Raw genomic sequence first — 27,774 nt, forward strand, 5'->3', positions numbered from 1 at the left:
GAAGTTGGGCCAGTTTATTGGTTGGTCATTCCCTCAGATTCTGCTTGATCCCACATCCCTGCATTTCTTGTAGACAGGATAAATTCTGGGTCAAAAGTTTCATGAGTAGGTTGGTGTCTCTATCACTCCACTGGATTTTCTGCCTGGCTACAAGAGATGGCTTCTTCAGGTTCTATATCCCCAACGATGTGAGTCACAGCTAAGGTCAATCCCACTGATTCTGAGTGAGGTAACCCAGACCCAAAAGGACATGAATGATATACTCACTTATAAGTGGATATTAGCCATAAAATACAGGATACCCCTGCTACACTCCAGACCCAAAGAAGCTAAACAAGAAAGAAGGAACAAGTGGGGATGCTTGGATCTCACTTAGAAGGGGGATTAAAATAGTCATAAGAGGCAAATGGAGGAAGGGAACTGGGAGGAAGAGGAGATGGGGAGGTGTGGGGAGGGACAGAAGAAAGGGCCAGATGGCCGTGAGAATTAATGGAAATCTGCAACTGACTAGGGTGGAGAGGTTTGGGGGCATCCTCAGGACTAGACAGAGACTTGGGAGGTGCCCAAGAATCAATGGAGGTTTAACAATTCTACCAGGTCTGGTTCCTAAAACTGGCAACATTTAATACTGATGTACTTAACATATTGTCTCGGTCCTTATAGCTGTTCAATACACACTTTGGAGAATAAAGAAAGAGTCTGGTGAGTGCAATGATCAGTATCAAATGCCTTATCAAACACTATACATTCAGTAGCCTAAGCTTGCCTCAGATTCCAGGAAATCATCCTATCTGAGCATGAACAGTGCTGGGATTAAAGACATAAACTCATGTAAAAAACTATGCTCAGATATAAAACACAACTTTTAACTCAGTCCTTTAACTCAGGATACTACCTCAATTTTTCAAGCACCGAGATTATGTCAAAATCCCTAGTAGTGTTATTTATATTCTTGTTTATTTGAAAAAAGTCAATCCCTAAAATCTTTTCAAGTTAGATTTGGTGATGTATACCTATGGTCCTTGCACTTCAGAGCCTGAAAAAGGACTAAATCCACAGCTTGGGATGAACAAAATCAAGGTAAACAAAGTTGCCTTCTTAAAAATTGTTTCTTTAACTTTAGAGATTATAACATAATTACATTATTTCTACCTTCACCTCTCTCCTTCAAACCCTTTCATATACCTGTTCTTGATCTCTTTCAAATTCATGACCCTCTTTTTCATTAACTGTCCTTATTAGCACATTTGTATATTATATACATATATATTCTTAAATATAACCTGCCATAATAACCCTAAGGTAGAAAAATGGCACCCAGACCAACAGCTCTCTAATTAGATTCAATTAATTAATTAATTAATTAGATTCAATCAACCAGAGGGAAATCATGTCTAGTACTAGAAACCTAGCCAACTACTCAGCTAGTAAGGTCATTGCTCTTAGAGGAGAAACCACAACCATCACTTTACTAAACCATCATAATCCCTAACTATAGTTTAAACATTTGTTCTTATATCCACAGATAAGAGTAGTCCTTACCCCTCATTAATCAAACTTCTCTTTGCAACAGAGAACCACAGATCGTTACAGAAAACCACAACCAAAAAAATGCAGAGTAGAGGAGGCTAATCTCAATGACTCCAGCTATAAAATCCTCCACACCTAATGCTCAGGAAATATTGCTGAAGGGGGGATGGAAAGACTGTTAAGAGCTAGAGGACTAGTGAGTTTGCTGAGACTGTGTTTCCTAGTGATGTCTAAAGCTATACCCATTAAGTCTCACTAACATGACTACCTAAACATGAACTGAACAAAGAAAACAACGGGCATGCTAATGAGTGTACAGGAGAAATACCTCAGGGCCTGAACCCTGGTAAAGATGTACAGACTACTAAGAGATGTTGACTGAAGGAGAAACAGTCTTCCCAGAGAAGAACACAACAAATGGTTATCCAGTACCAAAGGGTCAGCCCTGAAAACCTACTTTTAGGAACTTGTCCTAAAGAAAGGCTGTAGTGACAATTTTGGTTTCTTTAAACACATACATTGTTATAGGAATGTTTTTGTTTTAATCACATGTGTGGAATACAGGGCTCCTTCAGACTGCCCACAGCAGCAGACTAGAATCTGCCTTGTGCTCTATCTAGCAGGGGCATGGTTTTGACAAGCTGCAGATACTTTTTGCAAGTGCATGTGATATTTGGAATTCTGAGGACTTTGCTGGTTGTTCCTGTTTGCTAGTTAGAGATATCCTGCCAAGGAAGATCAACACTGGCCCAAAGAATTCAGGGCCCTAATCAGTAATCAAAGGAGATCAATGCCCTCTTTCCCCTATAGCCTTCTTTCTCTACTACCTAGTGTTGGGGAAGGGATAAGGGTAGAGAAGGGAACCCATAAAGTAGCTAAAAGTCAAGTTACAAAAAATTCTTTAAAAAAATGCAAACAAGATACTATGGTTATTACACACCAGTTTTTTTTTTTTTTAACACACTTAAACAAAATTCAAATCAAATTACTCAAGTCTAGTATAATCAGTACTCTCAATTAATTATGGGCACTGTGGCTACAGCTCAGTCCACAGAATGTCTGCCTAGCATGCACTAAGGTCTGAGTTTGATTATCAGCACTCCAAAAGCCAGTTGTGATGATGTACCATGGTGACTCTAGAACTTGGAAGGCAGAAGCAAGAATAACAGAAGTTCAAGGCCACCCTCACCCACACAACAAAATTAATGACCAGCCTGGGCTTTAAGAGACCCTGTAAAAATACAATAAAATCACAAAAATAAAAAAATTATGTAACTGATATCCTTTGTTATTAATATTACTTAATAATAATGTTTTAGACAATCCCTTAGAGGTCTTCCTTTCATAAAAAGAAAAAGGGAAATTATATAGTCATAGTATTATCCCATTTATATCCATCCACATGTATGAATATAAAAATGGTTATACATCTGAAGAAAAAAAAAATCAGTGAATAACTAAACTTGCATTCTGATGCAAATATATTTCAAGCAATACACTGTATATGTAGATATCCCACTAAGGTAATCATAAATATTTTAGTCAACATAAAATACTACTTTAAAATACCAAAATAAGCACTGTTCTGTCACAGTATTATACAAATGATCCTTTTCTATATTCTTTTCTCAATTCTCCATTCAATAGCTTCATTAACAAGGTAGAAAACAATATTTTAAAAAAATGAATGTAATCTTTAAAATTACTGTTATCTTTATACAGTACATGGTACAGAAATCCAGCTTCTTGATCACTTTTATTCTTGTCAATTTTAACATTAAATGACAATACAAATTTGCCAAAGAATAAAAGTTTCAAAGTACAACAGACCTAGCAAAATTCTACTTCTGGATAAAAGCAAGTGCTCAAACAGATTTGTCTCTGTGTGTACACACTCTTGTTCCTGGCAACATTATATGCAATAGCTGAATGGTGAAAGCAATCTGAATGTCTAGGACAAGCTAATAATGATTAACAGTGGCACATACAAACAATGATTTATATCATTAAAAAGTAAAGTTATAGATGAATCCAGACAACAATTATATTAGGCCCCACTTATCTGAGGTAAACAGTATAATCAAACTCAAAGACAAAACACAAAAGTGTTGTGGTTAGTGGGTGGGGAATGGAGGAATAAAGAACCAGTATTTCCTAACTGAGCAAGAATGGAAGTTTGAATGATAAAACACTCTAAACATGGTGGGTGATAATAAGTACAAAACAGTATGAATGTACTTATTACCAATGAACTATACACTCAAGCACTCATTTTTTTAGCATGCTTTACCACAAAAAAAAAAAAAAAAAAAAAAAAAAGCAAATAAGCAACAAACAAAAAGTAGCCATCTACAAAGATAGGTAGAGAAGCATGGGAGGTTGTTAAGGCACTTAAGTATTTGTACCCAACCATGAAGACTTGAACTTAATATCCTACCCACAAACAAACAAAACCACCATGATGGTTTGTAATCCTAGCACTGGGAAACAGACACACATCTGGGGCTTCACTGGCTAGCCAGCTTAGTTGGTGAGCTCTTGGCCAGTGAAAGATGCCTGAGAAATAACATCTAAAACTATACTCTGGACTACAAATGGCACACATAGACATATACACAGCACATGGGAGGAGAGAGAGAGCAAGAAAGTCCCCAGTAATAACCAGGTTTTACCAGTTAGTTGCAGGACTGATGGAATCAGGGAAGACAAAACAGTAGGGGCAGAATAACAGCCAAGTGACTGTCCTCAGAGATGGCAAAGTAGAAGGCAGAGGGAAGAATTGTTCCACCACTGATCTGCATCTCCTCAATTACTTAACATGCTCTGAGAAGTCACAAGTCACAGCTGACTGTGTGGGAAGACACTAGGTAATGTTTCTGTAACACAAGAGGCCAGACTCTTCTAGGAGGTCAAGCCTAGCTTACTTCCCTACATGTTTAGAAGAAAGATCCTCACAGGCCTCTTGATGTGATATGTGACTCTTGCCATTATTTCTGACAAAATGTATGGTGTAAATTCAACTTCGAGAAAATATCAGATAAATCCAAACTGAAGGTTGAAATAAATGGTTCATGTTCCTTAAAATCCCAAAGCCAAGAAATCCAAGACATTTGCCAACTGTTACATGAACTCAGCACCTCCACTCATTTGACTCTTTACTCCAAATGCCACTAAATAAATGGTCTGAGTCAACTCTCTACTCTCTAATGGGATACAAAGACTCCTTAGGCTTTTTGTAGTCCTAAAAGCAAAGATTTGGGGTGGCAAATTTCCATTATGTATGGACAAAGAGAGATAACTGCTTTATTAAGAATTTCTGAGAAACTAATTTGTGACACAGAGAAAGACTAAGTTAATGAAGGAGAAAATCACCTCAGTATGTATAAGCCTACGACTCCTAATTCCAGTTCCTGTGAAACTCAGTATGGCTTTTTGCCTTCAGCTTCCATGGAAAGTCCTTATGTATAGTAACTTTTCTCTTCCCAATTCTTCAACACAACTACTCAAGTCAATTTTTTTAGTAGTTGTTCTTTAAGACAAAGTAACCCAGGCTATCCTCAAATCAAAGTTGAAGATTCAAAGTTCAACTTTGAAAGTCAAAGTTGAAGACCTTGAACTTCCAATCCTCCTGCCTCTACTCCCTGGGAGTTAGAAATGAATGCTTATACCACCATGTGCAATTTATACGCATTAGAGACTGAAAACCAGTAAATGCTGGCACGGTGCTATGCCAAGTGAGTTACCAAGTCAATTATCAGATTTCTGTTAAGTATCACTGACAGGATATTAATTAATGTTTGTCACAAGCAGCCTCTAAGACTGAGAAGTGTACCTTCTGGTGTTCAGACTCAAATGGCATCATTTTCTGTGTAGAAGACATGTGGTCATGTCTGAGCTTAGTTTATCTAAAGAGTATGGCTTCCATTTGGGGAATCTCTCTTGTTCTCTCTCAGGTAAATTGGTCTGGAAAATGCTATATTGCTAGTCACAGAGACCAATGTGGCAGGAAGTGATGCTTCACCCAACCACTGGTGAACATCTGATGTGGGAATAACCCTGTGACTCAATGTAGAAGCAAAAAGAGTTGAGCCCTTGAGATAATGACAAGACCAAATGACAGCAGACAGCAATCTTTCATGTTCAAGGTCCTGAACTAGAAACCTGACAGGTTATAAATATCCGGTGATGCTACACAGCTTGAAAACTAACAAAATTCTCTGGATAATAATTCTTATTCAAACTAACATTTTTTTGTGTGTGTGTTTGTTTTGAAAGCACCAAAATGGGTCACTTCTTGGTGATCTGAGCCATCATGTGCAAACTGGTCAGAACAGGTGAAACAGGATCCAATAACAAGTTCTGAAAAGAAACTTACTCTCTAGAGTCCTGTCACAAGCTGACACTGTTCAGTGATGTGCTGAGGATGAGGAGCAACTCCAAAGACATCTACTGTCTTGCTGGTCAACGGTCTCCAAGACCCTTCCTAGGACTCTCTAACTCCATGAAGGCTGCTTCGTCATGCTCAATGAAACATACCAAATTCAACCAACAGTTCTAAGGACAATTATACTATGAGAGACACTAATATGATAACTAATAATTATTATACTATGAGAGATAGTAATTCTATGAAACACTTTGATCATTTTTCAACATCTAAAATATATTAAAAAAAATATACAAGAAACAAGTTTCTAATGTACACTGGTCATTTTGAGGCTGCTCAACAGATTCATGATCAGAGCTGTCAAGATATATTCTTCCACATGAGCCAAGGGTGTTTGGAGAGAGCAAAAGGTAACCAAGACAGAGGCCTCTCAGAAGTAACAACGCTCCACAGAAGCACCCTGAGATGTGTCTGTGAATATTCCAGAACTCTTTCTGAATACAGCCATGTGATTGGCAGACAGCTCATCTCCTCTTTAGTGGTACAGTATTGCATAAATGGATGGCAGAGTTGTACATAAAGCTATGTGCAACTTCCTGCACATGGAAATCATGTCTAGCTCTCCTGTAACACTTCTAAAACAGTGTACACAGTCAACACACTATCATTCAGAGAATTACAGAAAGGATAAAAGGTTTTCCAAGTATTTCTGATGGACAACTGATTTAATCCATGTGCGCCAAGGCTACAGATATGGAAAACCAACTGTAGTAGCTTTGCTAGGATAGCTTCAAAATACATCCCACAACATGAAAGAAATGGAAAGATGAAGAAACGATGTATCTTCTCAACCACTTCAACTTTGCCTTCTAGAAGGCATAAGGCAAACTGTAATGCGATAAAATAACAAACTCTTTACCAATGGTTTTCAAATTCCACATATTAAAAAAGTCAGCAAACATCCTTGAAGAAATAAAGCCTGTAATTAAGATCACCATACCAACAGGAAGCACAGCAAATGGAAGGGATGAAACACAGACAGAAGCTCGGCTTCCTTCTCAACCAAGACCTCTGAAGCTCAACAGTAAGCACATGCCTATGCACCTGAGCTCTCAAGGGAGGGGGACTGAGTCCAGATAAGCTCAGACTACACAGTGAGTGCTAGTCTAGCCTAAGTAACAGAGCAAAACTCTGGTCTCAAACAGATCAATAAAATTAAAATCAAGAATCAAAGACAATAGTGACTAAAATTGCAGTAATGAGTTAAAATTCTTAAAGTCACTTAAAATCTTGAAATTTTGTAATTAAAGGAAAAGATACTGAATGTGGAATAAAATCTTTCCTTGAGAGGTAAAAAAAAAAAAAAAAAACAGATTTCATATCCTACCCAATAACCATAAACATATTTTGAAATTATTAAGTTTCTCAAGGGCTAAGGGGTTAGTGATGTGTTTTATAAAACCAATGATATGTTTTGTAGAGCATGGTATAATGCCCAGGGAGGGAGTACCTCAGCAGGCCCATGTTGAGGTATTCCTCTCCCCAGGTACCAGCCATAAGATGTGTGTAGTATGGAACAGAGCTTATTTCGGGTTATGGGAAAAGGAATTCAGACGGGAGTAGAGGCAGAGAAAGAAAAGAGAGAGAGAAAGAGAAAAAGAGAAGAGACTGGCTAGGAACGTGTGGGGAGAGGGAAGAGGGGCAAGGGAAGCCGGAGAGAGGGGTCAGAAAGCAAAAAGGGGGTCAGAGAGCAAAGGGAAGCCAAACAGTCCTTTTTCTAGCAAACCAGGCCTACCAGGCTGTTGCCAAGTAACTGTTGGGTGGAGCTTAGAAGGAATATTAAGAGCTCAGTGGTAAAGCACTTGCCCAGTATGCACAAGAGTCTGGGGTCCATCTTCAGGACAACAATCAAAAAAATTTTAAAGTTAAGGCCAGGAGAAGGTAGTCAGTGATTGCTATTTCAGCACTAATGAAGGCCATGCTATCAAAAAAGGGGAGGTCATGGATTAGCAGAATTAATATGGCAGAAATGGCCATCCTAACAAAAGCAGTTTACAGATTCAATGTAATTCCCATCAAAATTCCAATGCAGCTCTTCAAAGGAAATGAAAAAGCAATCTAAATTTTATATACAAATAAAGAAAAAAATCCCAAACAATAAAAACACTATGGAAAGTATCAAAATTCCTCATTTTAAGGACAAAGATATACTTATCAATGAAATAGAGGACCCAGATTTAAGTCTACATACTTATGGTGAATTGGTTTTTGACAGAAGGGCCAAAAATACTTTAGAATAAATACTGTATCTTCAACAAATGGTGTTGGTCACACTGAGTGGTTAATGTAGAAAAATGAATCTAGATCCTTATCTTTCAACCTGCACAAAACTCAAATGCAAGAGAACCTCAAAGTTAAGACCTAATTCCCTAAACACAACAGAAGAGAAACTACAGAATACACTTCAACTTATAGACATAGGAAAGGCCTTTCTAAGTAGCACCCTAGTTGCACAGACATGAAGGTCATAATTAGAAAATGGGATCATATGAAACTAAAAAGCTTCTGTATGCTGGTTACCATCAGTCAAATGCAACAGTAGCCTCAAGAGTGGGGAAATCTTTATTGGCTACACTTGTGACAATGGGTTAGTATTTAGACCTGGGGCATAGCTGGGCATGGAGACACAATCCTTGAGTATAAAGGACCCCAAGCCAGCCAGGAATACATGAGACACTGGAACCAAACTGAGAGTGAACAAAAGTTGTAATACAAATGATTTAATGTTCACATCCTTAGCCATTAGGGAAATACAAATTAAAACTACATTAAGATTTCATTTTACTCTACTTAGAATGGCCGAGGTCAAAAAATAATTAGCAGCAGGCACTGACGAGGATTCAGGGAAATATAACTGCTTATATTGTGCTAGTGAGAGTGCAAACTGGTGCAGCCATTTCAGAAACTGGTATGGAAGTGCTGTGGATAGTCCTGTGGCTGTTTGTATTTTGATGCTAATGCCAATTTCTCAAGAGAGGCCTGCCTAAGACACGACATGGAGTGAATCAAGTACTCAAGTGACTTCTTGTGAACTTTCTCCCCATTTTAATTTGTAAAATAAAGGCTAGAGCAGGTGGTTGGGCAGTGGAAGGGAAGGTGGAGCTGGAAAGTTTTAGAGAGGAGGAGAGGATGGGGAGGAGAGAGGAAGACAGAGGAGGAGGTGGAAGGAAAATGGAGCAGAAGCACGAGGCCTAGGGAAACCACAAGTTATAAGGGATCTCATAGCTGGGGAATATAGTAGTGTAGTGGTAGATCTGCCCAATCTAGGCGCACAGCTTGTATTCATACTGAGTTGTGTTTTCTTTACACAGGCTTATTTGAGTTGGAAATTCACTGCAACAAACTGGCACCCATTGTACTGATTAGAACTCAACTAAACTGAGATAAAAGTTCACTGCCTCCCAACACCCAACACCCACTCCCCAATACAGCTAAGGCAGTGATCTAGGCTGCAGCAGTGTGGACTGAAAGTTGACAGGGTCTGAGGGGGCTTCAGAGAACTACAGAAATGCTTGCTACCCCAACCCCCAGGCAGAAAGCTATGGCCAGGCGCAGCACCTCAGCCGGGAGCTGAGCTTGAACAGCTTGAACAGCACCATGTAATAATCACAGAGAGGGAGACCCTAGAACACAACTGCCTTCCAGGTAGTTTTTGGGCAGACACAGTGAACTGATCTGGGCATCTATGCCCGGAGAGCCTTTCTGTATTCCCTTCCCCTTATTCCTACCCCCCAACCCCCTCCCAACACACGCACATAAACCCACCCCGGTGGTGTCTACACATGAAACAGACAGCCAGACTGGATCTCCCCAACTGCTTACTCTGTAGGTTGCCTGAGATCAACACAAAAGCACAAGCTGCCAGCTGACCAAAACAGGAACAGAGAAGACCCTGGTCTTTCTACAGTCAGGCCCTCCCTGTGAATAAAACTGGAGAGGACTGCAGTGTTTTAAATTGAACAGAGGGAGACAAAGGTACAAAGGGCTCCGGATCAGGTAATACATTGATAGAAAGAGATACTTTTGATACTTAAAGATGAGAAACACAGTAAATATCTTTTGGGCTTTATGTGATGATATTTTGAAAGGTCTGACAGGGATGGATTTAAAGGAAATAGACACCTTATCATTTACCAGTATTGCAATATTTATTCTCTTGATTTACTGTGTCTTCTCAAGACAGGACCCTAAATAAAAAATATCTTGCCTTACAAAACAGATTATAAGTAACACTAGAACTAAAAGTTCAAGATTTTACTGGTCAAAATAAGCAACAGAAAGAGGAGAATGAAGGTTGGAGACAGAGCTAGAAAAAGAATCTGACAATTCACAGATCAAATTGAACAGCAAGGATATACAGATAAAATTTGGAAACAAAGTATAGAGGATAATTTATTAAAGCCAGCAAAACAAAATAAGGCAGAAGTTACAATATTAAAATTATAACATGAAGAAAAGAGCTAAGACTATGGAAGCAGGGATTGGAACAGAAGATGCAGGAATTTATAGCATGGCATGAATGACAGAAAGAGAAATTTAAGACTTGGCAACGTAGCATAGAGAAAACACTCGAATTGAGGACACAGAAAATTATAGATCAGAACAAGAGACAGATGAAGGTGGGAGACAGGAGCTAGAACAAAAGATACAAGAGCTCACAGATCAGACTGAGCAACAAAGAGAAAACAATGAGGATGGGAAGTAAGATTTGGAGAATAACCTTTTAAAATTAACCAATCAAAATAAAATGGACAGCAGACTATCAGAATTGCAATATAAAGAAAAAATCAAATTGTAGAGGCAGAACCTTGAACAGAGAATATAGGAACTCAAGGAACAGAAGAACCAACAAAAGAAAGATATGAAGTGTAGACACAGACCTTAAGGGAGGAGTTTTAAATTTCAATTAAGGAAAATATTCAGGTAGAGACAGAAGAGAAAATTAGAGAAAGCCAATCAGAGGTTATTAGAAAACAAACTTTTGTCTGTCTGGTTACTATGCAACAAAGACCTCCAGATGATGATTATCCACAGGGTTATCAGGAATTTGAATGGCAACCCATGGATGTGTTAGAACTGAGGGAATTTAAGGAAAGTGTCACTAATTTTGGAATGCATTTGCCATTTGTAAAACAAATCCTGACTTCTTGGGCTATTAAAAATAGAGTAATCCACCAAGACTGGAAAGATATGGCAAGAGCAATAACCTGCTGCAAATTTACAATGGTTCTCATGGTGGAGAGATGAAGCAAGGGAGATAGCATGACAAAATAGAGCCAGGGATAGAGAGATTTCACCAGGGCAGTTGTTTGGTGAAGGTCACTTTGCTGAGGTAGAAATGCAGCCATGTATGATGAAGAAACTCTGGCATTGTGTTGATTGTCAGCCGTAAAGGCCTGACACAATGTCACAGAATCAGGGAAAGACTTGAATCATTTACTCAACTCATGCAAGATCCAAAAGAAACCTTCCCTGATTTTTTGCAAAGGATATCCTCAGCTAAAAAAAGGAGTGTATCAGATTCAGTAGCAAAAAGGCAATAATCAAGTCTTTAGCCTTTGAAATTGAGAATGCTGGATGCAAGGGAAAGCTAGAAATAAACATACCATATGGTTCAGCTATACCTTTCATTGGAAATATCCAAAGGATTCTATATCCAACTATAGAGATACTTGTTCATCCATGTTCATTGTTCTAATTCACAGTAGCCAGGATGCATAAACAGCCTAGGTGTCCATTAATTCAAGAATGAATAATAAAAATGTAATACATGTACACAATGGTATATTATTTAGCTGTTAAGAAAATTAAATTATGAGGGCTGGAGAGATGGCTCACCAGTTGAGAGCACCAACTCCTCTTTCAGAGGTCCTGAGTTTAATTCCCAGCAAACACATGTTGGCTCACAACCATCTGTAATGGGATCTGATGCCCTCTTCTGCTGTGTCTGAAGACAGCGACATTGTAAACACATATGTAAAACCAAAACAGTCAGAAGTACAGAATCCAAAAAGCAAGGTTAAAACATTTTAAAAAAGAAAGAAAGAAAATTAAATTATGAAATTTGCAGATGAAACTAGAAACAATTATTCTGAGTAGAAGAGTGACAGCATGACAATCACTGAATTTTTTTCTCTCATGTGAATATTAGCTTTGAATCTTAAATATGTATGTTTCGTTTGGAAGTTACAGTTAGGGAACTAGTAAGAGGCTATAGGGAATATGGAACTCTTTCAAAGGAAGGAATGCAGAATATAATGATACCAAGAAAAAAAGAACAATGAAACAATTCAGGGGAATAGGAGATGAAATGGCAGAGTAAAGGACAGATTATAAGGAGGGATAACACTAAAGAGCTCTTGAAAAAGCAACATGGAAACCTACTACTATAGAAGTAAACTAAAATATATACATATATAGAATTTAAATAGAGCCCTGAACAGCCTGCTATCCCAGGGAAACCAAGATGCTCCAGCTGTCCCCATCCCCAACTTCATCAGACCTGAGACTCCTGAATCATACAGGTAAGCTTCCCTTTCCCCACCCATCCTCCCTGCTGAGCCCTCTGGACCAAGCTAACCTGCCCTGAGCAGCCTGCTAACCAGGGAGACCTCCATTCTCCTGCCACCTCTCTGCCCACCATCATTGGACATGTCCTGAACCATACATACAGACCTACAGGTCAGGAACCATACAGCCCAGGGATACCCATCAGAGGCCTGCCATCAGGACCATCAAGGTACAACCAGATCATCCAGGAACCATCCAGATGGCTAAAGGCCTTCAAAAGAAGACAACAGAAGCCAGGGGGATGTGACACTTTCAGAATACAACTACCCTTCTACAACTAGCCCTGGATATCCTAATACAACCAAAACACAAGAAAATGACCTAAAATCCAATTATATAACGATGATAGAGGCTATCCCTTAAAGACATACAGGGAAATATAATTAAACAGATGAAGGAAATAAATAAAACCGTTCAAGACCTGAGAGTGGAAACAGGAGCAATAATGAAAACAAAAACTGAGGAAATCCTGGAGATGGAAAGCCTAGGGAAGAGAACAGGAACAACACATGTGAGCATCACCAACAGAACACAGAAGGTAGAAAATAGACTCTCAGGCATAGAAAATAGAACAGAAAAAATTGATACATCAGTCAAAGAAAATGTTAAATTTTAAAAACTCCTGAACCAAAACATCCAGGAAATCCGGGATTCCATGAACAAATCTAATCTAAGAACAATAGGAATAGAAGAAGGTGAAGAATCCTAGCTCCAAGACCCAGAAAATATTCTCAACAAAATCATAAAAAAAAAAAAAAAAAACTTTTCCAACCTAATGAAAGAGAGGTCTATAAACATACCAAAAGCTTATAGAACACCAATTAGACTGGACTAGAAAAGAAAATCCTCCTGCCACATAATAATCAAAACACAAAATCTACAGGACAAAGAATGAATTTTAAAAGCAGCAAGGGAAAAAGGTCAGGTAACATACACCCGACATCTCCACAGAGACTCTAAAATCTAGAAAGACCTGGACAGATATTTTGAAACCTCTTTAAAAAAAAAAAAAAAAAAAATCCCACAGGTGCCAACCTGGACTATTATATCCAGCAAAATTCTCAATCACCTTAGATAGAAAAGAACAAAATATTTCAAGATAAATCCAAATTCAAACAACATTTATCCACAAATCCAGACCTACGACAATATTAGAAGGAAAACTCCAACCCAAAAAGGATAACTACATCCAAAAAATAATCAAAATCAGGGCTGAAATCGGCCAGATAGAAACAAAGAAAACAATACAAAGAATCAACAAAACAAAAAGCTGGAAAACCAACAAGATAGACAAACCTTTCCCCAAACTAACCAAGAGACAAGACAATATCCAGATAAACAAAATCAGAAATGAAAAGGGAGACGTAGCAACTGACACTGAGGGAGTTCAAAGAGTCATTAGGTCTTACTTCAAAAGCCTGTATTTCACAAAATTGGACTATATTAATAAAATGGATGATTTTCTGGACAAATGCCACTTACCAAAGTTAAATCAAGATCAAGTAAACTATTTTAAAAGCTTCACAAACTCTAATGAAGTAGAAGTCCCCCAACCAAAAAAAAAAAAAGCCAGGGCCAGATGGTTTTACCAGACTTTCAAAGAGGACCTTAAATGATTCCACAAAATAGAAATAAAAGGAACACTGCCAAACTCATTCTATGAGGATACAGTCAGCCTTATACATAAAAGACTTAACAAAGAAAGAGAACTTCTGACCAATTTATCTTATAAACACTGATGCAAAAAATACTCAATAAAATATCAAAAACCAAATCCAGGAACACACCAAAGACATCATCCATCAAGATCAAGTAGGCTTCATCCCAGAGATGCAGGGATGGTTCAATATGTGAAAATCTATCAACATAATCCACCATATCTCATTAGATGCTGAAAAAAACTTTGATAAAATCCAACACTTCTTCATGTTAAAGGTATTAGAGAAATCAAGGAATACAGAGCACATACCTAAACATAAAGCAATATTCAGCACGCCAAGAGCTAACATCAAACTAAATGGAGAGAAACTTAAAAGCATTTCCACTAAAATCAGGGACTAGACAAGGCTGCCCACTCTCTCCCTACCTATTCAATATAGTACTTAAAGTTCTTGCCAGAGCAATAAGACAACTAAAGGAGATCAAGGATGATACAAATTGGAAAAAAAGAAGTCAAAGTATCAATATTTGCAGATGATATGATGATAGTACACATAAGTGACTCCAAAAATTGTACCAGAATTCCTATAGCTGATAAACAACTTCAGCAAAGTGAGTAGATACAAAATTAACTTAAAGAAATCACTAGCCCTCCTTTAGACATATGGTAAAGAGGCTGAGAAAGAAACTAGGGAAACAACACCCTCTACAATGGCCACAAATAATATAAAGTATCTAGGTGGAACTCTAACCAATCAAGTGAAAGATCTGGATGACAAGAATTTCAAATTCAAAAAAAAAAAAAAAACTGAAGAAGATATCAGATGAAAAGACCTCCCATGCTCACGGATAGCCATATCAACAAAAGTAATCTATGGATTTAATGCAATTCACATAAAAAAAATCCAACATAATTTTTTATAGACCTCAAAAGAGCAATTCTCAACTTATATGGAAAAACAAGATACCCAGTATAGCCAAACAATCATGAACAATAAAAGAACTTCCAAGCCGGGCAGTGATGGTGCACACCTTTGATCCTAGCACTTGAGAGGCAGACATAGGTGGATTTCTGAGTTTGAGGCCAGCCTGGTCTACAGAGTGAGTTCCAAGACAGCCAGGGCTATACAGAGAAACCCTGTCTCAAAAAAACAAAAACAAACAAACAAAACAAACAGACAAACAAACAAACAAAAACCCTCAAGTCTAAATGGATCAAGGACCTCAACATAAAACAAGATACATTAAATCTCAAAAAGGCAAAAGTGAGAAATACCCTTAAACGCACTGGTACAAGAGACAACTTCCTGAACAGAACACCAGTGGCTCAGACTCTAAGATCAACAATGGATAGATAAATGGGACCTCATGAAACTGCAAATCTTCTCTAAAGCAAAGGACACTGTCAAAAAGACAAATTGGCAGCCTAAAGATTGGGAATCTTCACCAACCAGGCATCTAAAAGAGGGCTAATATCCAAAACTTATAAGACCTCAACAAGTTAGACACTAATAACACAATTTTAAAAATGGAGTACAGAACTAAACAGAGAGTTCTCAATAGAGGAATCTCTAATGGCCGAGAAGCACTTGAAGAAATGTTCAAAATCCTTAGTCAACAGGGAAATGCAAATCAAAACAACTCTGAGGTTCCATTTTACACCCTTCAGAATGGCTAAGATCAAAAACTCTAGAGACAGCACATGCTGTCGAAGATGTGGAGCAAAGGGAACACTCCTCCATTGCTGGTGAGAGTGCGCTTTGGAAATTAATTTGGTGTTTCCTCAGAAAACTAGCAAGAGTTCTACCTCAAGACCCAGCTATACCACCCCTGGGCATATACCCAAAAGATGTTCTACTATCTCACAGAGACACTTGCTCAACTATGTTCATAGCAGCTTTATTTATGATAGCAAAAAACTGGAAACAAACTAGATGTCCCTCCAGTGAAGAATGGATAAAGAAGATTTGGTACATCTACTCAATGGAATACTATTCAGCTATTAAAGAACAAGACATCATGAATGCTGCAGGCAAATGAACAGAACTTGAGAATATCATCCTGAGTGAAGTAACTCAATCCCAAAAGGATAAGCATGATATGTACTCACTTATAAGTAAGTGGATATTAGCCATAAAATACAGGTACCATGTTAAACACTCCACAGACCCAAAGAAGCTAAACAAGAGGAAGGCCTAAACAAAGAAGCCTGAAACTAACTTAGAAGGGGAAACAAAATAGTAGTAAGAGGCAGATGGAGAGGGAACTGTGAGGGAGAGGGGATGGGGAAGGGAATTGAGGATTTGGATCAAGTGTGGGGAAGGACAGGAGATGGCTAGACTGCTATGAAAAAGAATCAAAATCTGCCACTGATGAGGACAAAGAGGTAGGGAAACTTCCAGATCTAGACAGAGACCTGGGATAAGGGAGGCACCCAAGAATCAACAAGGGTGACCTTAGCTGTGACTCACTACATTGGGGATATGGAATCTGAAGCGCTACCTCCTGTAGGCAGACAGGAACCCCAGTGGAGTGATAGAAACACCAAACCATCCACAAAATTTATCCTGTCTACAAGTAATACAGGCACAGAGGAGGAAGCAGAGACTGAGGAAATGGACAACCAATAACTGGCCCAATTTGAAACCCATCCCATGGGCAAGCACCATTAACACTGTTAATAATACTCTGTTATGCTTGCTAATAGGAGCAAGTTGTCCTCTGAGAGGCTAAACCCAACAGCTGACTCAGACAGATACAGACACCTACAGCCAAACAGAGGATGGAGCTTGGGGACTCTTATGAAAGGAACAGGGGGAAGAATTGCAACCCCAAAGGAGATAGGAACTCCACAGGAAGACCAAAGAGTCAACTAACCTGGACCCTTGGGGCTCTCAGAGACCAATCCACAAACCAAAGTACATACAAGGGCTGAACCTAGGCCTCCCCTCACATATGTAGCAGATGTGCAGTTTGGTCTTCATGTGAGTCTTACACAATTGAAATGAGGGCTATCCCAAAAGCTGTTATCTGTACGTGGGATAGGGTTTTCTAGCTGGGCTGCCTCATATAGCCCTAGGGAGAGAAGAATCACATAGCCTATAGAGACCTGAAGTGCCAGGGTATACAGCTACTGGGAGGAGGAGGGACTCATCCCTGCTCAGAGGAGAATCGGGGCAAAGGGGATGGAGAAGGATTTTGGGAGGGAATGGCCAGGAGGGGGGCAGTGAGCAGGATATAAAGTGAATAAAGAAAAAAAAATAAAATTGAGAAGAAGAAGAAGAAGAAGAAGAAGAAGAAGAAGAAGAAGAAGAAGAAGAAGAAGAAATAATTTTAAGTGGAACCATCCTATAACAGAGAAAGCGAAACCCCCAACTAGACACCTCATGTTAGTTAAGTACAAAGAATGGTACTAGACCTGATAGCTAATGGGGTCCCGTAGACTCCCATGCATTATAGGCTATTGCTATCATTCTTAGATATCCTCCAAAATTTGATTGTAAGACCCTTAAGTATAGAACACCAAGGAAACCAAGCTGGCACTGACCTTGTAGTTTCATCTCAACTGACTAGCTCTCATAGTGCTGCAAACGTGGCATACATGCTACTGAAGGAAAGTAATCAATGATCATACCCAGGTCAACTTTCTGAGCCATAATAATGACTGGCCTGGTAAAATATGTAATGGACATAGTGTTAAACCACCTGTTTAATAATTATTGTTATGCCAATAGATTAGTGCATCTCTCAAACCTCATGAGAGACGCTTTTCTGCAGTACACAGTGATTAACAGAGACCCCCCACCCCCACATGGTCAATGTACAGAAGCATATGAGTCTGCTAAGTGCTCAGACCTAAATGGGACATCATATCTCACTCCCTCCTTCAAAGACTCAGACATTTTTGCAGAAGAAGGGACAGAAAGATTACAGTACAAGCCAGAGGTAGCATATGACTACAAGGAGAATGTTTTCCAGGCAGAACAGGACATTAGCACATTAGAACAATATAAATTCCCAGTTAGGAATAAAAAGAACTTATCAACATAATAAAAGCCATATATAACCCATACCCAACATTATACTAATGGGGGAGGGGATGGAAAGCATTTCCAGTCAAGTAAGGAATAAGGCAAAGATGTCCATCTCTACTCCTTACCCAGTATTATTCCTTTAGCTTTAGGTAGGACGATATGATGAAAGAAAAATAAAAGATAGAAGTGGGAAAGAAATAAATCAGAGGAATCTTATTGGCAGATAATATAATCTATGCATAAGAGACCCAAAAGGCCACCAGAAAAATATTAGAGCTAATAAAAACACTTTCAGCAAAGAGACAGGACACAAAATCAATATACAAAAATTAGCTTTCCTAGATACCAATAAAGAACATGCTGAGGAAGAAATCAGAAAAATAATTCCATTCACAATTAATTCAAAAACCTTGTAATAGAGGCTAGCCAAAGTAAACTTTTACAGTGAAAACTTTTAAAACACACAAAAAATTAATTGAAGATACTATAAGATGGGAAACCATCCCATCATAAAGTAAATAATATTATGAAAATAGCTATGCTATCAAAAAATCTACAGATTAGATAAAATTCCCATCAAAATCCAACACCAAGATTCTTCTTCACAAATAGGAAAAGGGGGGGGGGAGCTTAAAATTCACAGAAAAACAAAAAGCAATCCTGAGCAAAATATCGATGCTGGAGGTTATCACCGCACCTGACTTCATGTTGTACTACAAAACACTGCAATAAAAACATCACTGCCACTTGCCTTTAATCCCAGCACTCATGAGGCAGAGGCAGGAGGATCTCTCTGATTTTGAGGCCAGTTTGATTTATTTAGTGATTTCCAAGACAACCAGAGCTACAAAGACCCAGACTTAAAATGAAGATGAGAAAAGCATTATAAAGCTAGTACAAAAACTGAAGACAACAAAAGAAAAACAGAGGCAACCCAGCTATAAACTAATACAACCATGGAACTTTTTTTAACAAAATCAGACAAATACACATTTTAACAAACAGGCTCTTCAACAAATATTGCTGGCAAAACTGGATATGTACATGCAGAAGAATAAAACTAGACCCACGTCTCACCACATAAAAAAACAACCCTAAACAGATCAAAGATCTTATTTTCAAGACCTGAAACTGTAAAACTAATAAGGACAAAGTAGAAAAAAATGTTTAAGATTCAAGCATAGGCAAATACTTCTAAACAGGACTCCAGTCTCTCAAAATATAGAACCAAAAACTGATAAATGGGTTTTCATGAAGATAAAAAATATCTTAAGAACACTCAAGAAAATAACTGCATAAAGAGACAACTTACAAATGGGAGAAATCTTTGCCAGCTATATATATTACACCGAGTTTAAAATCTATAACGTATAAGAACTCAGAAATCTCATCACTTGTGATCAAAAACTAAACCACCTAATCAAAAACTGGTCTACTGAATTAAACAGACAACTCCCAAAAGATGAAAAAAATTAGGTAGAAGCTGGCAATAAATATATGACTCCAAACATGTTAATACACACCTTTAGTCCCAGATTTTGGAGCAGAAGCAGGCAGATCTCAGTGTGTTTGAGGCCAGCCTAGTACACATATTGAGTTCCACATGCAGAGATCCTGTCTCCAAACAAAAACCAAACAAACAAAAAACCCAAAACAAAAACAAACAAAATAATGATGATAAAAAATTAAAAATATAAAATATATTTAACATCACTAGCTATTATGAGATTGTTTTTCTTCTTCTTACCCCAATAAGAATGGCAATTATTGCCCGGCAGTGGTGGCGCACATCTTTAATCCCAGCACTTGAGAGGCAGAGGCAGGAGGATTTCTTAGTTCAAAGCCAGCCTGCTCTACAGAGTGAGTTCCAGGACAGCCAGGGCTATACAGAGAAACCCTGTCTAGAAAAACAAAACAAACAAACAAACAAAAAAAAACACAAAAGAATGGCAATTATTAAGGAAACAAATAACAAATGGTGGTGAAAATGCAGATAAAAGGAATCCCTTTACACACTAACACTGAGACTGTAAACTAGTCCCGACTATGATGATCAGCATGGACAGCCCTGAAAAACAGATCTACCTTATGACTCAGTGTATCTCTGATGGGGATTTGTTCAAAAGTTAAAAAGAAAGGAAGGGAGGGAGGGAGGAAGGAAGGGAGGGGAGGGAGGGAGGGAGGGAGGGATAAAAACACCAGCACATCAATGCTTATTGTACCACTGCCCACTAATTGAGGAATGGGAAAAGAAAATGTGATTTATATACAATGAAATTCATTTCTGCCATAAAGATGCAATTATATCTTTGAAGTAAAATGGGTACAACTGGAGATAATTATAGTAAACAAATTAAGTAAGCCTCAGAAGGGCAAATAACTCATGTTTTCTCTCACTTATGGGTGAGATATATAAAATGCTGTTATGTGAGGTGTTAAGGAACACAGAAGCAAAACTGTTTTGGGAACAGAAGAGATTAATAAAAGGGGGAAGGCATGAAAAATTGGAGGGTAGTGAGGGATGGAGAGGATAAGGTCAAAGTACATTACATACTTGCATGAAAATGGCCTAATGTAAACCTCTATAATCAAATTACTGAAGTACTCTTTAACGCGTTTTGCTTGTCAACACTAGTAGCAATCTTTTACAATGAACTCCTTTATTTCTTCACTCCTCCCTTTAAAATAAGATTTTATTGTGATGTTTAGAAGGAGTTCTTACCTCAATATTCTTCTACATGTTTTAAATGTGTAAATGTGTAGCTTCAGTTCAAAATCACCTAAAGAGAAGACCAAACTAACAGACACATAAAATAACACTAGAGGGGCTGGAGAGATGGCTCAGTGATTAAGAGTGCTTCTTGTTCTTCCACAGAACCCTAGACAGGATCCCAGCACAACCACCTGTAACTCCAGATCTTGAGAATACACCACCTTCCTCTTACCTTAACTGCCACACACAGGTAACACATTCTTGAGTGTGCACACAAGGGCACACACACATCTTAAATAACACTAGAAAAAACCATGGAGTACCAGAATTTACTATAAACCTTATGTGAGTAACCTTATGCTGCTCAGTTAATAACCCTGCTGTCCTTAAAATGCTGGCACTGTTTAGACAAGAAACAGTGAGAAAACTCTTTTCTTCAGCATTCAAAAGTAGCCTTTCACATTACAAGGAATACTCCATCCCAAAGGCGACAAGAATGAATCAATACCAATTATCAATTCATCCACATAAGAAAAATTACAAGCGAATTTAACTAGGTTATTTGTGTGAGGGTTTTCGTAAAAACAGAAACAAAAAACAAGGCCTAAAGATATATTTCCAATTTCTAATCTTTTAAGTTGGAAATCATATAAACTGTATTTTATGCCCAATGTACAATGTGAGGTTGATTACAAAACCATACGAGAAAGATACTGCAAAACCAGTTATGATAAAACATTACTTGGTGCAATAATGCCTTCTTTAACTTTTTTTCAAGTACACAAGTCACCCAGATGAATCTGAAATTCATAGGACTGTAATTCTAGCCCATGCTAAAATTAAATCACTTAACTTACAGCCGCTTGGTTAAACATTCTGAGGAGAACCTTTTACTTCAACCCTGCAATCATACCCATAAAGTATGTGTTTGTGTGCGGGACTGTATACACTCCCATAGTACATATGTATACATTGGTGCATATACAGTCACAAGTACTCCCTTTGGACCTGGTTTAGTTTCTAATGGGAAAAAGGGTAGAGTAGAGTTGTATGGGGAAATGAAGGCCAACTCCAATCAGGTAAACAAAAACAAAACAAAACCTGTCACAATTCCCTTCCTTTTGGAAAGAGCAAACTGTAGCAACATCCCAAAAGCACAGTGCCTGGGGCCTCCCATGTCATCTCCGGGGTGCACACGCATGTAGACGCATCTCAGCACACGCATGCCACACTCCCTCCCTGAACCTACTGGACCTCCCCGGCCCTGCCTAGCAAAATTTCCACCATTCCTTGCCAGCCCAGCCCGGGGCAGCGGAGCAGCAACGCAAGGCTCCCAAGTCCTGCAAGGAAGGGAGGGATAGGCCAAGGCCGAGGCCGGCGCCGCTCACCGTCGATGTTTTCCCGGTCGCTGATGTGCTGCAGATTGCAGCCAGTGTCCTCGCGGCTGAGGTCCGTGTCCGGGCGGTAGGACTCCAGCCGCGAGTGCGCATTCCTCCGGAGCTTGGGGCTGGACGACACGCAGCACGAAGTTGTGTTCCCCATCGCTGACCACCCGGCTGGTAGCCCCGGGGCGCGGGCGCAGGCTCGGGCGCAAAGGCAGGCCGCCCGCGCCCCGTGGAGGGCGGAAACCGCACCGGGCCCCGGGTCAGAAGCGACGGCGGCGGCGGGGCCGCTCCATGGACGGCGGCAACGTGCGGGCGACTACGGCGACCAGCAGACGGCGACCCCGGCTGTTCCGGCCTCAGGCCCCGGTTTGAGGCGGAGGAGCCTGCGACTGCGGCCCCACACAGAGCTCACCCCGCAGCGGCCATGGCGGGCGGGGCCGCGCAGGCAGCCTCCCACCGCGTTCTCGTTCAGCGCCGGGCTCCAAGCGGCGACTTCCGCAAGCGGTTCCGGTTCACGCCGGGGACACGCGAGTGCGCGCGGATACGCCAACGAGACCGCGGGAGCCGGAGCGTCCGCGGCGGCGCACGGTGAATCCAGGCGTGCAGGCTGGGGTTCGAGAGCCCCGCCCCACGCCGGCCCGCGTCGGCCCCGCCCCCTCCCCGCGGCCCCGCCCCACGCCGGCTTGTTTGGTTTCCACCAACAACCTCTGCACGCAGCCCCGCTCCTTCCCACTGCTCTGGAAGCAGACTCTTCAGGCATGAAAGTGCGCAGTACACAGCACCCTGTCGGAAAGTCTTCGCCGTCTAGACACCAATGCAGCCCTCCGCTCTTCCGCTCTCAAGTCGCAGTGGCAGGAAGTAGAAAGTGGCCCCGGGAGCCACGAGGGGGCGCGCCATGGAGGGGGCTGGTGCGCAGCCTCTTGGGTGAGGCAGGCGGGTGTGTTGCTGATGTTAGAAGGAGCTCCAGATTGAGTTTGGGGGGTTCAGTTTCTGTCGGTCTCTACGGAGGACTTGGGAGTCAGCCTGGAAACAGAGGCTGAAGTCATGACGAATTAGCTGTAATGTTCTGAGCTTTGGACTACACTTGTTTTATGTTTTATCTGTCGTGGATTTTGTGCGTGGGTTGTTTCGTGAACTAATATAAACGTTGAAAAGAATGTAAGGTGAGGAAAGCCACCTCAATCCGATCCAAATAGTGAAAGGTACTGGGGCGCTTCTGCCATCCTCAACCAGGCATAAATAGGTGTAATCCCAGTAGGACAGTAAAAACAGGAAGATCAGGACTTCAAGATCTTAGTAAAGGAGTAAGTGGAGGGAGGGAGGGATGTGCATGGTCATCTCGGAGAAATGAGGAAAATGATACCTAACATTAGCAATCTGTACCCGTATTGTTCACACCTACTCTTCTTTTAAGCCTGTGCTGTCTATCCATCCACTGCATAGATGTATTCATATATTGTTGCTCAACAAGGGGTGGGGAGACTCCCTGCTCTGAGCTGTAATAATGTCATATGTTGAGATAAGTGGCAGAATGCCTTGGGAAATGACGACTGAAGAGTGGTGGTGCTGACCAGATGAGAGAGGAAGCATTAAAGGGGGGTTCTAGAGAATTGCAGCCCTGGGAGGGTAGGTAGACAGCACCAAAATAAAATACTCTTTCTCAAGGCTATACTGGCCTTCCCAGTGTAAATGGAAGGTACTGTCTTTTCTCCCAAAGGATAAAATGAGACAAAGGGAGTTCCATCTTTAAAGAAATTTGTAAGATGCCATCTGGCAAAATCCCTCCTCCAGTCAACCTTTTTGAAGGATCAACCTGTGTGCTCCAGGTTGCATTCCATTCTCAAAAAATGTGGTTTGCTTATCAATTGCACACACTGCTTTAGGTTAGCCAGTATCATAAAAATGTGAGACCAGGCTCTGACTTCTCAGAGCAAGACACAGGACCCCTTTACAATGAATAAAAACCCAGTTAGCACGACCACATGACTTACCACAGTGCACCATTTTGCAGAAGTAAAACTTTTGTCTGATACCATTTTCTTATGAGTCCCAGGCCTATTTCTAACAACAGGAATGTTTGGAGTGTATATGCAACTCCTTGAAGGCAAACATTAAGACTCTCTGGGCTAATGTTAAGGAGGGTCAAAAATAGATTTTCTGTTCTTACAGCTCTTTGAAATAGAGTTGTGAGAGAGCATGACATATCCACTCAGACATAGTAAATACCAACTTAATCAGAGTTCATAGGTATGTTAGTGTTATGTTTGGAGGTCATGAGAGAAATGGGAAAGCATTCAGGAACAGTAGAGTCCACATGTGGGTCATTGGAAGAGTGTTTGGAGTGGAGGGGAAGGCCGGATTTTGGGAAATTGTACCCACCCATGCTTGCCAAATGGTAGAACAGCCAGTGGTCAGAGGGACTATTTTTGTTCCCTCTACTTTTCCCACTCCCTCTTCGATGCTCTCGCCACATTCTCTTTAGAAACTGTATCTTTTTATATATACTAGAAAGTATGGTCATTAGGCTTGAAATAGAAATTTAGGCATAAAGTCCCAGTAGTGATTTACATAGTTGTCACATACCACTGCATCTACACAAATTTACTCAGTATTCCAGGTACAGGTGCCACTGGACTGACAAACAGTGGAATTTCATGAAGAATTAACTGTAGGACTCTAAGCAACTCCTGACAGAGTTGAGACACCCAAATGATACTCATGTTGAGCCACCAACTAGATGCCATGCACTGGTTCGTAGTAAATATTATTAAAATTCCCAGTGCTGAGTTTCTACCTGCGTTTGACTATTTATGTTCTTGGATGAAGACACAGTCTTTATATTTTTAAATATGCCTTAGTCAGCACAATGGCTGGGCAATTGCCTACCCTCCATATTGTTAGAATTTACCTTCCAATTGTTAACCCAAGTTATTACTTGCTATGTTTCATCTGGACTGCTCTTACCTTCAACTGGCCAGCCCACAGGACCACGTTTTTATAGTTCAGCTAACTCATGGTGGCTCTCCTTTCTCCTCTCCTGCACATTCTTTCTCATGACTGCTCCTTCTTTCTCTCTTTCTCTCTTTCTGGTCTCAAACCTGGGAAACTTAAACTCCACCTAAGTGTCTTCTACCCAGCTATTGGCTGTCATCATCTTTATTCATGAATAAGAATTAACTTGTGGGCAAGGTTCCAGGGGCTAGATGCAGACCCCAGATCTTGACCCCCTCACCCCCACCCCCTGCAACTTAACATTACAATAGCCAGTACAAAACCTCAGCTCTGGTTCCTTTTGCTTTGCTTTGCTTTTTGTTTTCACATTTAAGTCTATTTTATTATCCCCAGTGTACAAATTTTTTAAAAGCAAGTGGATATGTCTAATGGCAAAAACATTAGAAGAAATGGTCTAAGTATTTGCATTTGGCTCTAATTCTAAAATCCACCTGCCTTCACAACACTAACTCTCCTGTATTGTTGAGACGGAGGTAAGGAAGGAAGCAAATTGGAAAAAAATATTTGTGAGTGGAAAGACTTGATTCGTCTATGTTCAGAAGGAAGCTGGAAGCTGAATGCTTAAAACTAGCTCTAGACCGCCGGGCGGTGGTGGCGCACGCCTTTAGTCCCAGCACTTGGGAGGCAGAGGCAGGCGGATTTCTGAGTTCGAGGCCAGCCTGGTCTACCGAGTGAGTTCCAGGACAGCCAAGGCTACATAGAGAAACCCTGTCTCGAAAAACCAAAAAAAAAGAAAAAAAAGAAAAAAAAAAAAAACTAGCTCTAGACTTGGAGAAGTCAGAGAAGAGAATTTGAGAGTCTTGCTGTTTCTACAAGGGTGGCAGGGTGAGCAGAGCTTGTAGGAACAAGTAGTATGCATCTAGACCAAGAAATTGAAGACCCCCATACTCGAGAGACCCTTCCTCAAGTCTCACGACCACCCAAAGATCACAAGAAACCATACCTGGATGCGATCAGCAGAGGCTTTATTAGGGAAATTGGCAGGCGGTCAAACCACAAGCTCTCTCTCTGAAGAGCAAGGTTTGGCCTCGAGTGGCGGGGCTAAGGGGTCTTTTATAGCATGGGGTAGGGAAAGGAAGGCATTTTCGTGTGGTCACGTGTAGTTGCATTTTCGCACGGTTACACATGATTGGTTGTTTTACAAATTTTGAACATAGCACTGGGAAGACCAAGGGAAGGAGGGGTAACCAAGAACAGTGGAACATTTCAGAGGAATCTAGCCCAAATGATCTAGAGTCATGTGAAAATCACTCTGCACACTCACTCTTCTCAAAAAATGTGGTCTTACCATGTCACTGTCCCCAATACCATCATTACAAAATATTTCTCACTTCCTCCAGTCACAGCCCCACCTAGATGGCTTGTATTTTTTATGGTCAGGAATGTGTCTTCCTGCCTTGGGCCTCTCCCACCCATAGGTGGGCCTATTGCCTGAGGCTTGATTCAGAGAATAATGTCCTCCACCAGGAATGTGCTCCGGGGAAGTGAAGGCCTGAAATCTTATTTTCAGTTCCGAGTTCTGGAATCTGCACTTTTCCTGCTCAGGTCTAAGGCAAAAAAATCTACACATATTTCATAAAATGGCCTTTATAATTTTTCACTCTACAAAATCAATGTGTCACTTGTGAATCTTCAGCGCAGGGGCTGGTTCCTCAATATGGTTAGTCCCCCCCAGGAGTGAAAACTTCAAGGAGGCTATCTTCAAAACATTCAGCCCAAACATACTATAGCAAAGAATGACCTTGAACTTTGAATCCTCCTACTCCAAGCTCCCCAGTGCTTGGATTATAGGCCTGTACATCCATCCCAATTGCTTACGTTTGTTGTCTGTTTGTTTTATAAAGCATGTGTTTATTTATTTGGTACAGGGACCTGTACCATGGCACTTGGGTAGAGGTCAGAGGACAATTTTTGTAGGTTAGTTGGTGTTGCTGTAAATCTCCAACCCAAATAATTGAGTGCAAGGAAAACACAATTAATATGAAAACAAGCTGTGCATCTAGATTGGGCAGATCTACCACTACACTACTATATTCCCCAGCTATGAGATCCCTTATAACTTGTGGTTTCCCTAGGCCACGTGCTTCTGCTCCATTTTCCTTCCACCTCCTCTTCTTCAGTCTTCCTCTCTCTCCTCTCCTTGTCTCCCCAGAACTTTTTTGCTCTACTTCCCTTCCACTGCCCAATTACCAGCTCTAGCCAGTACTTGATTCACTCCTTGTCCTAGGCAGCCCCTCTTGGGAAAGTGGAATTAACATCAAAATACAAACAGCAGGAGGGCAATCCACAACATTTCCCCCACCCCTTTTGTCCAAGTAAAAGGCTCTTTTCTCTCAGATATAAATTGAGTACAGCTATTACCATTCTACAATGTATAAGGTATAAGATACACTTAACACCCAGTCCATCAATTTTGTCGATTAA

At 40.3% G+C, this 27,774-nt stretch overlaps 1 protein-coding gene across 1 annotated transcript in view; it reads right to left on the bottom strand.

Annotated features, from left to right (window-relative positions):
• Ccny (cyclin Y) overlaps positions 1-22,944 on the bottom strand; it is a 117,085-nt gene extending 94,141 nt beyond the window's left edge. The window contains exon 1 of the mRNA XM_034510057.2: positions 22,342-22,944. Within this exon, the coding sequence (XP_034365948.1) occupies positions 22,342-22,495 (154 nt within the window). The 5' untranslated portion in view covers positions 22,496-22,944. The remainder of the gene's footprint in view (positions 1-22,341) is intronic.
• Between the last annotated feature and the right edge of the window lie 4,830 nt (positions 22,945-27,774).

Source organism: Arvicanthis niloticus, chromosome 8 (genome assembly GCF_011762505.2).
Source record: "Arvicanthis niloticus isolate mArvNil1 chromosome 8, mArvNil1.pat.X, whole genome shotgun sequence".
Taxonomy (NCBI): domain Eukaryota; kingdom Metazoa; phylum Chordata; class Mammalia; order Rodentia; family Muridae; genus Arvicanthis; species Arvicanthis niloticus.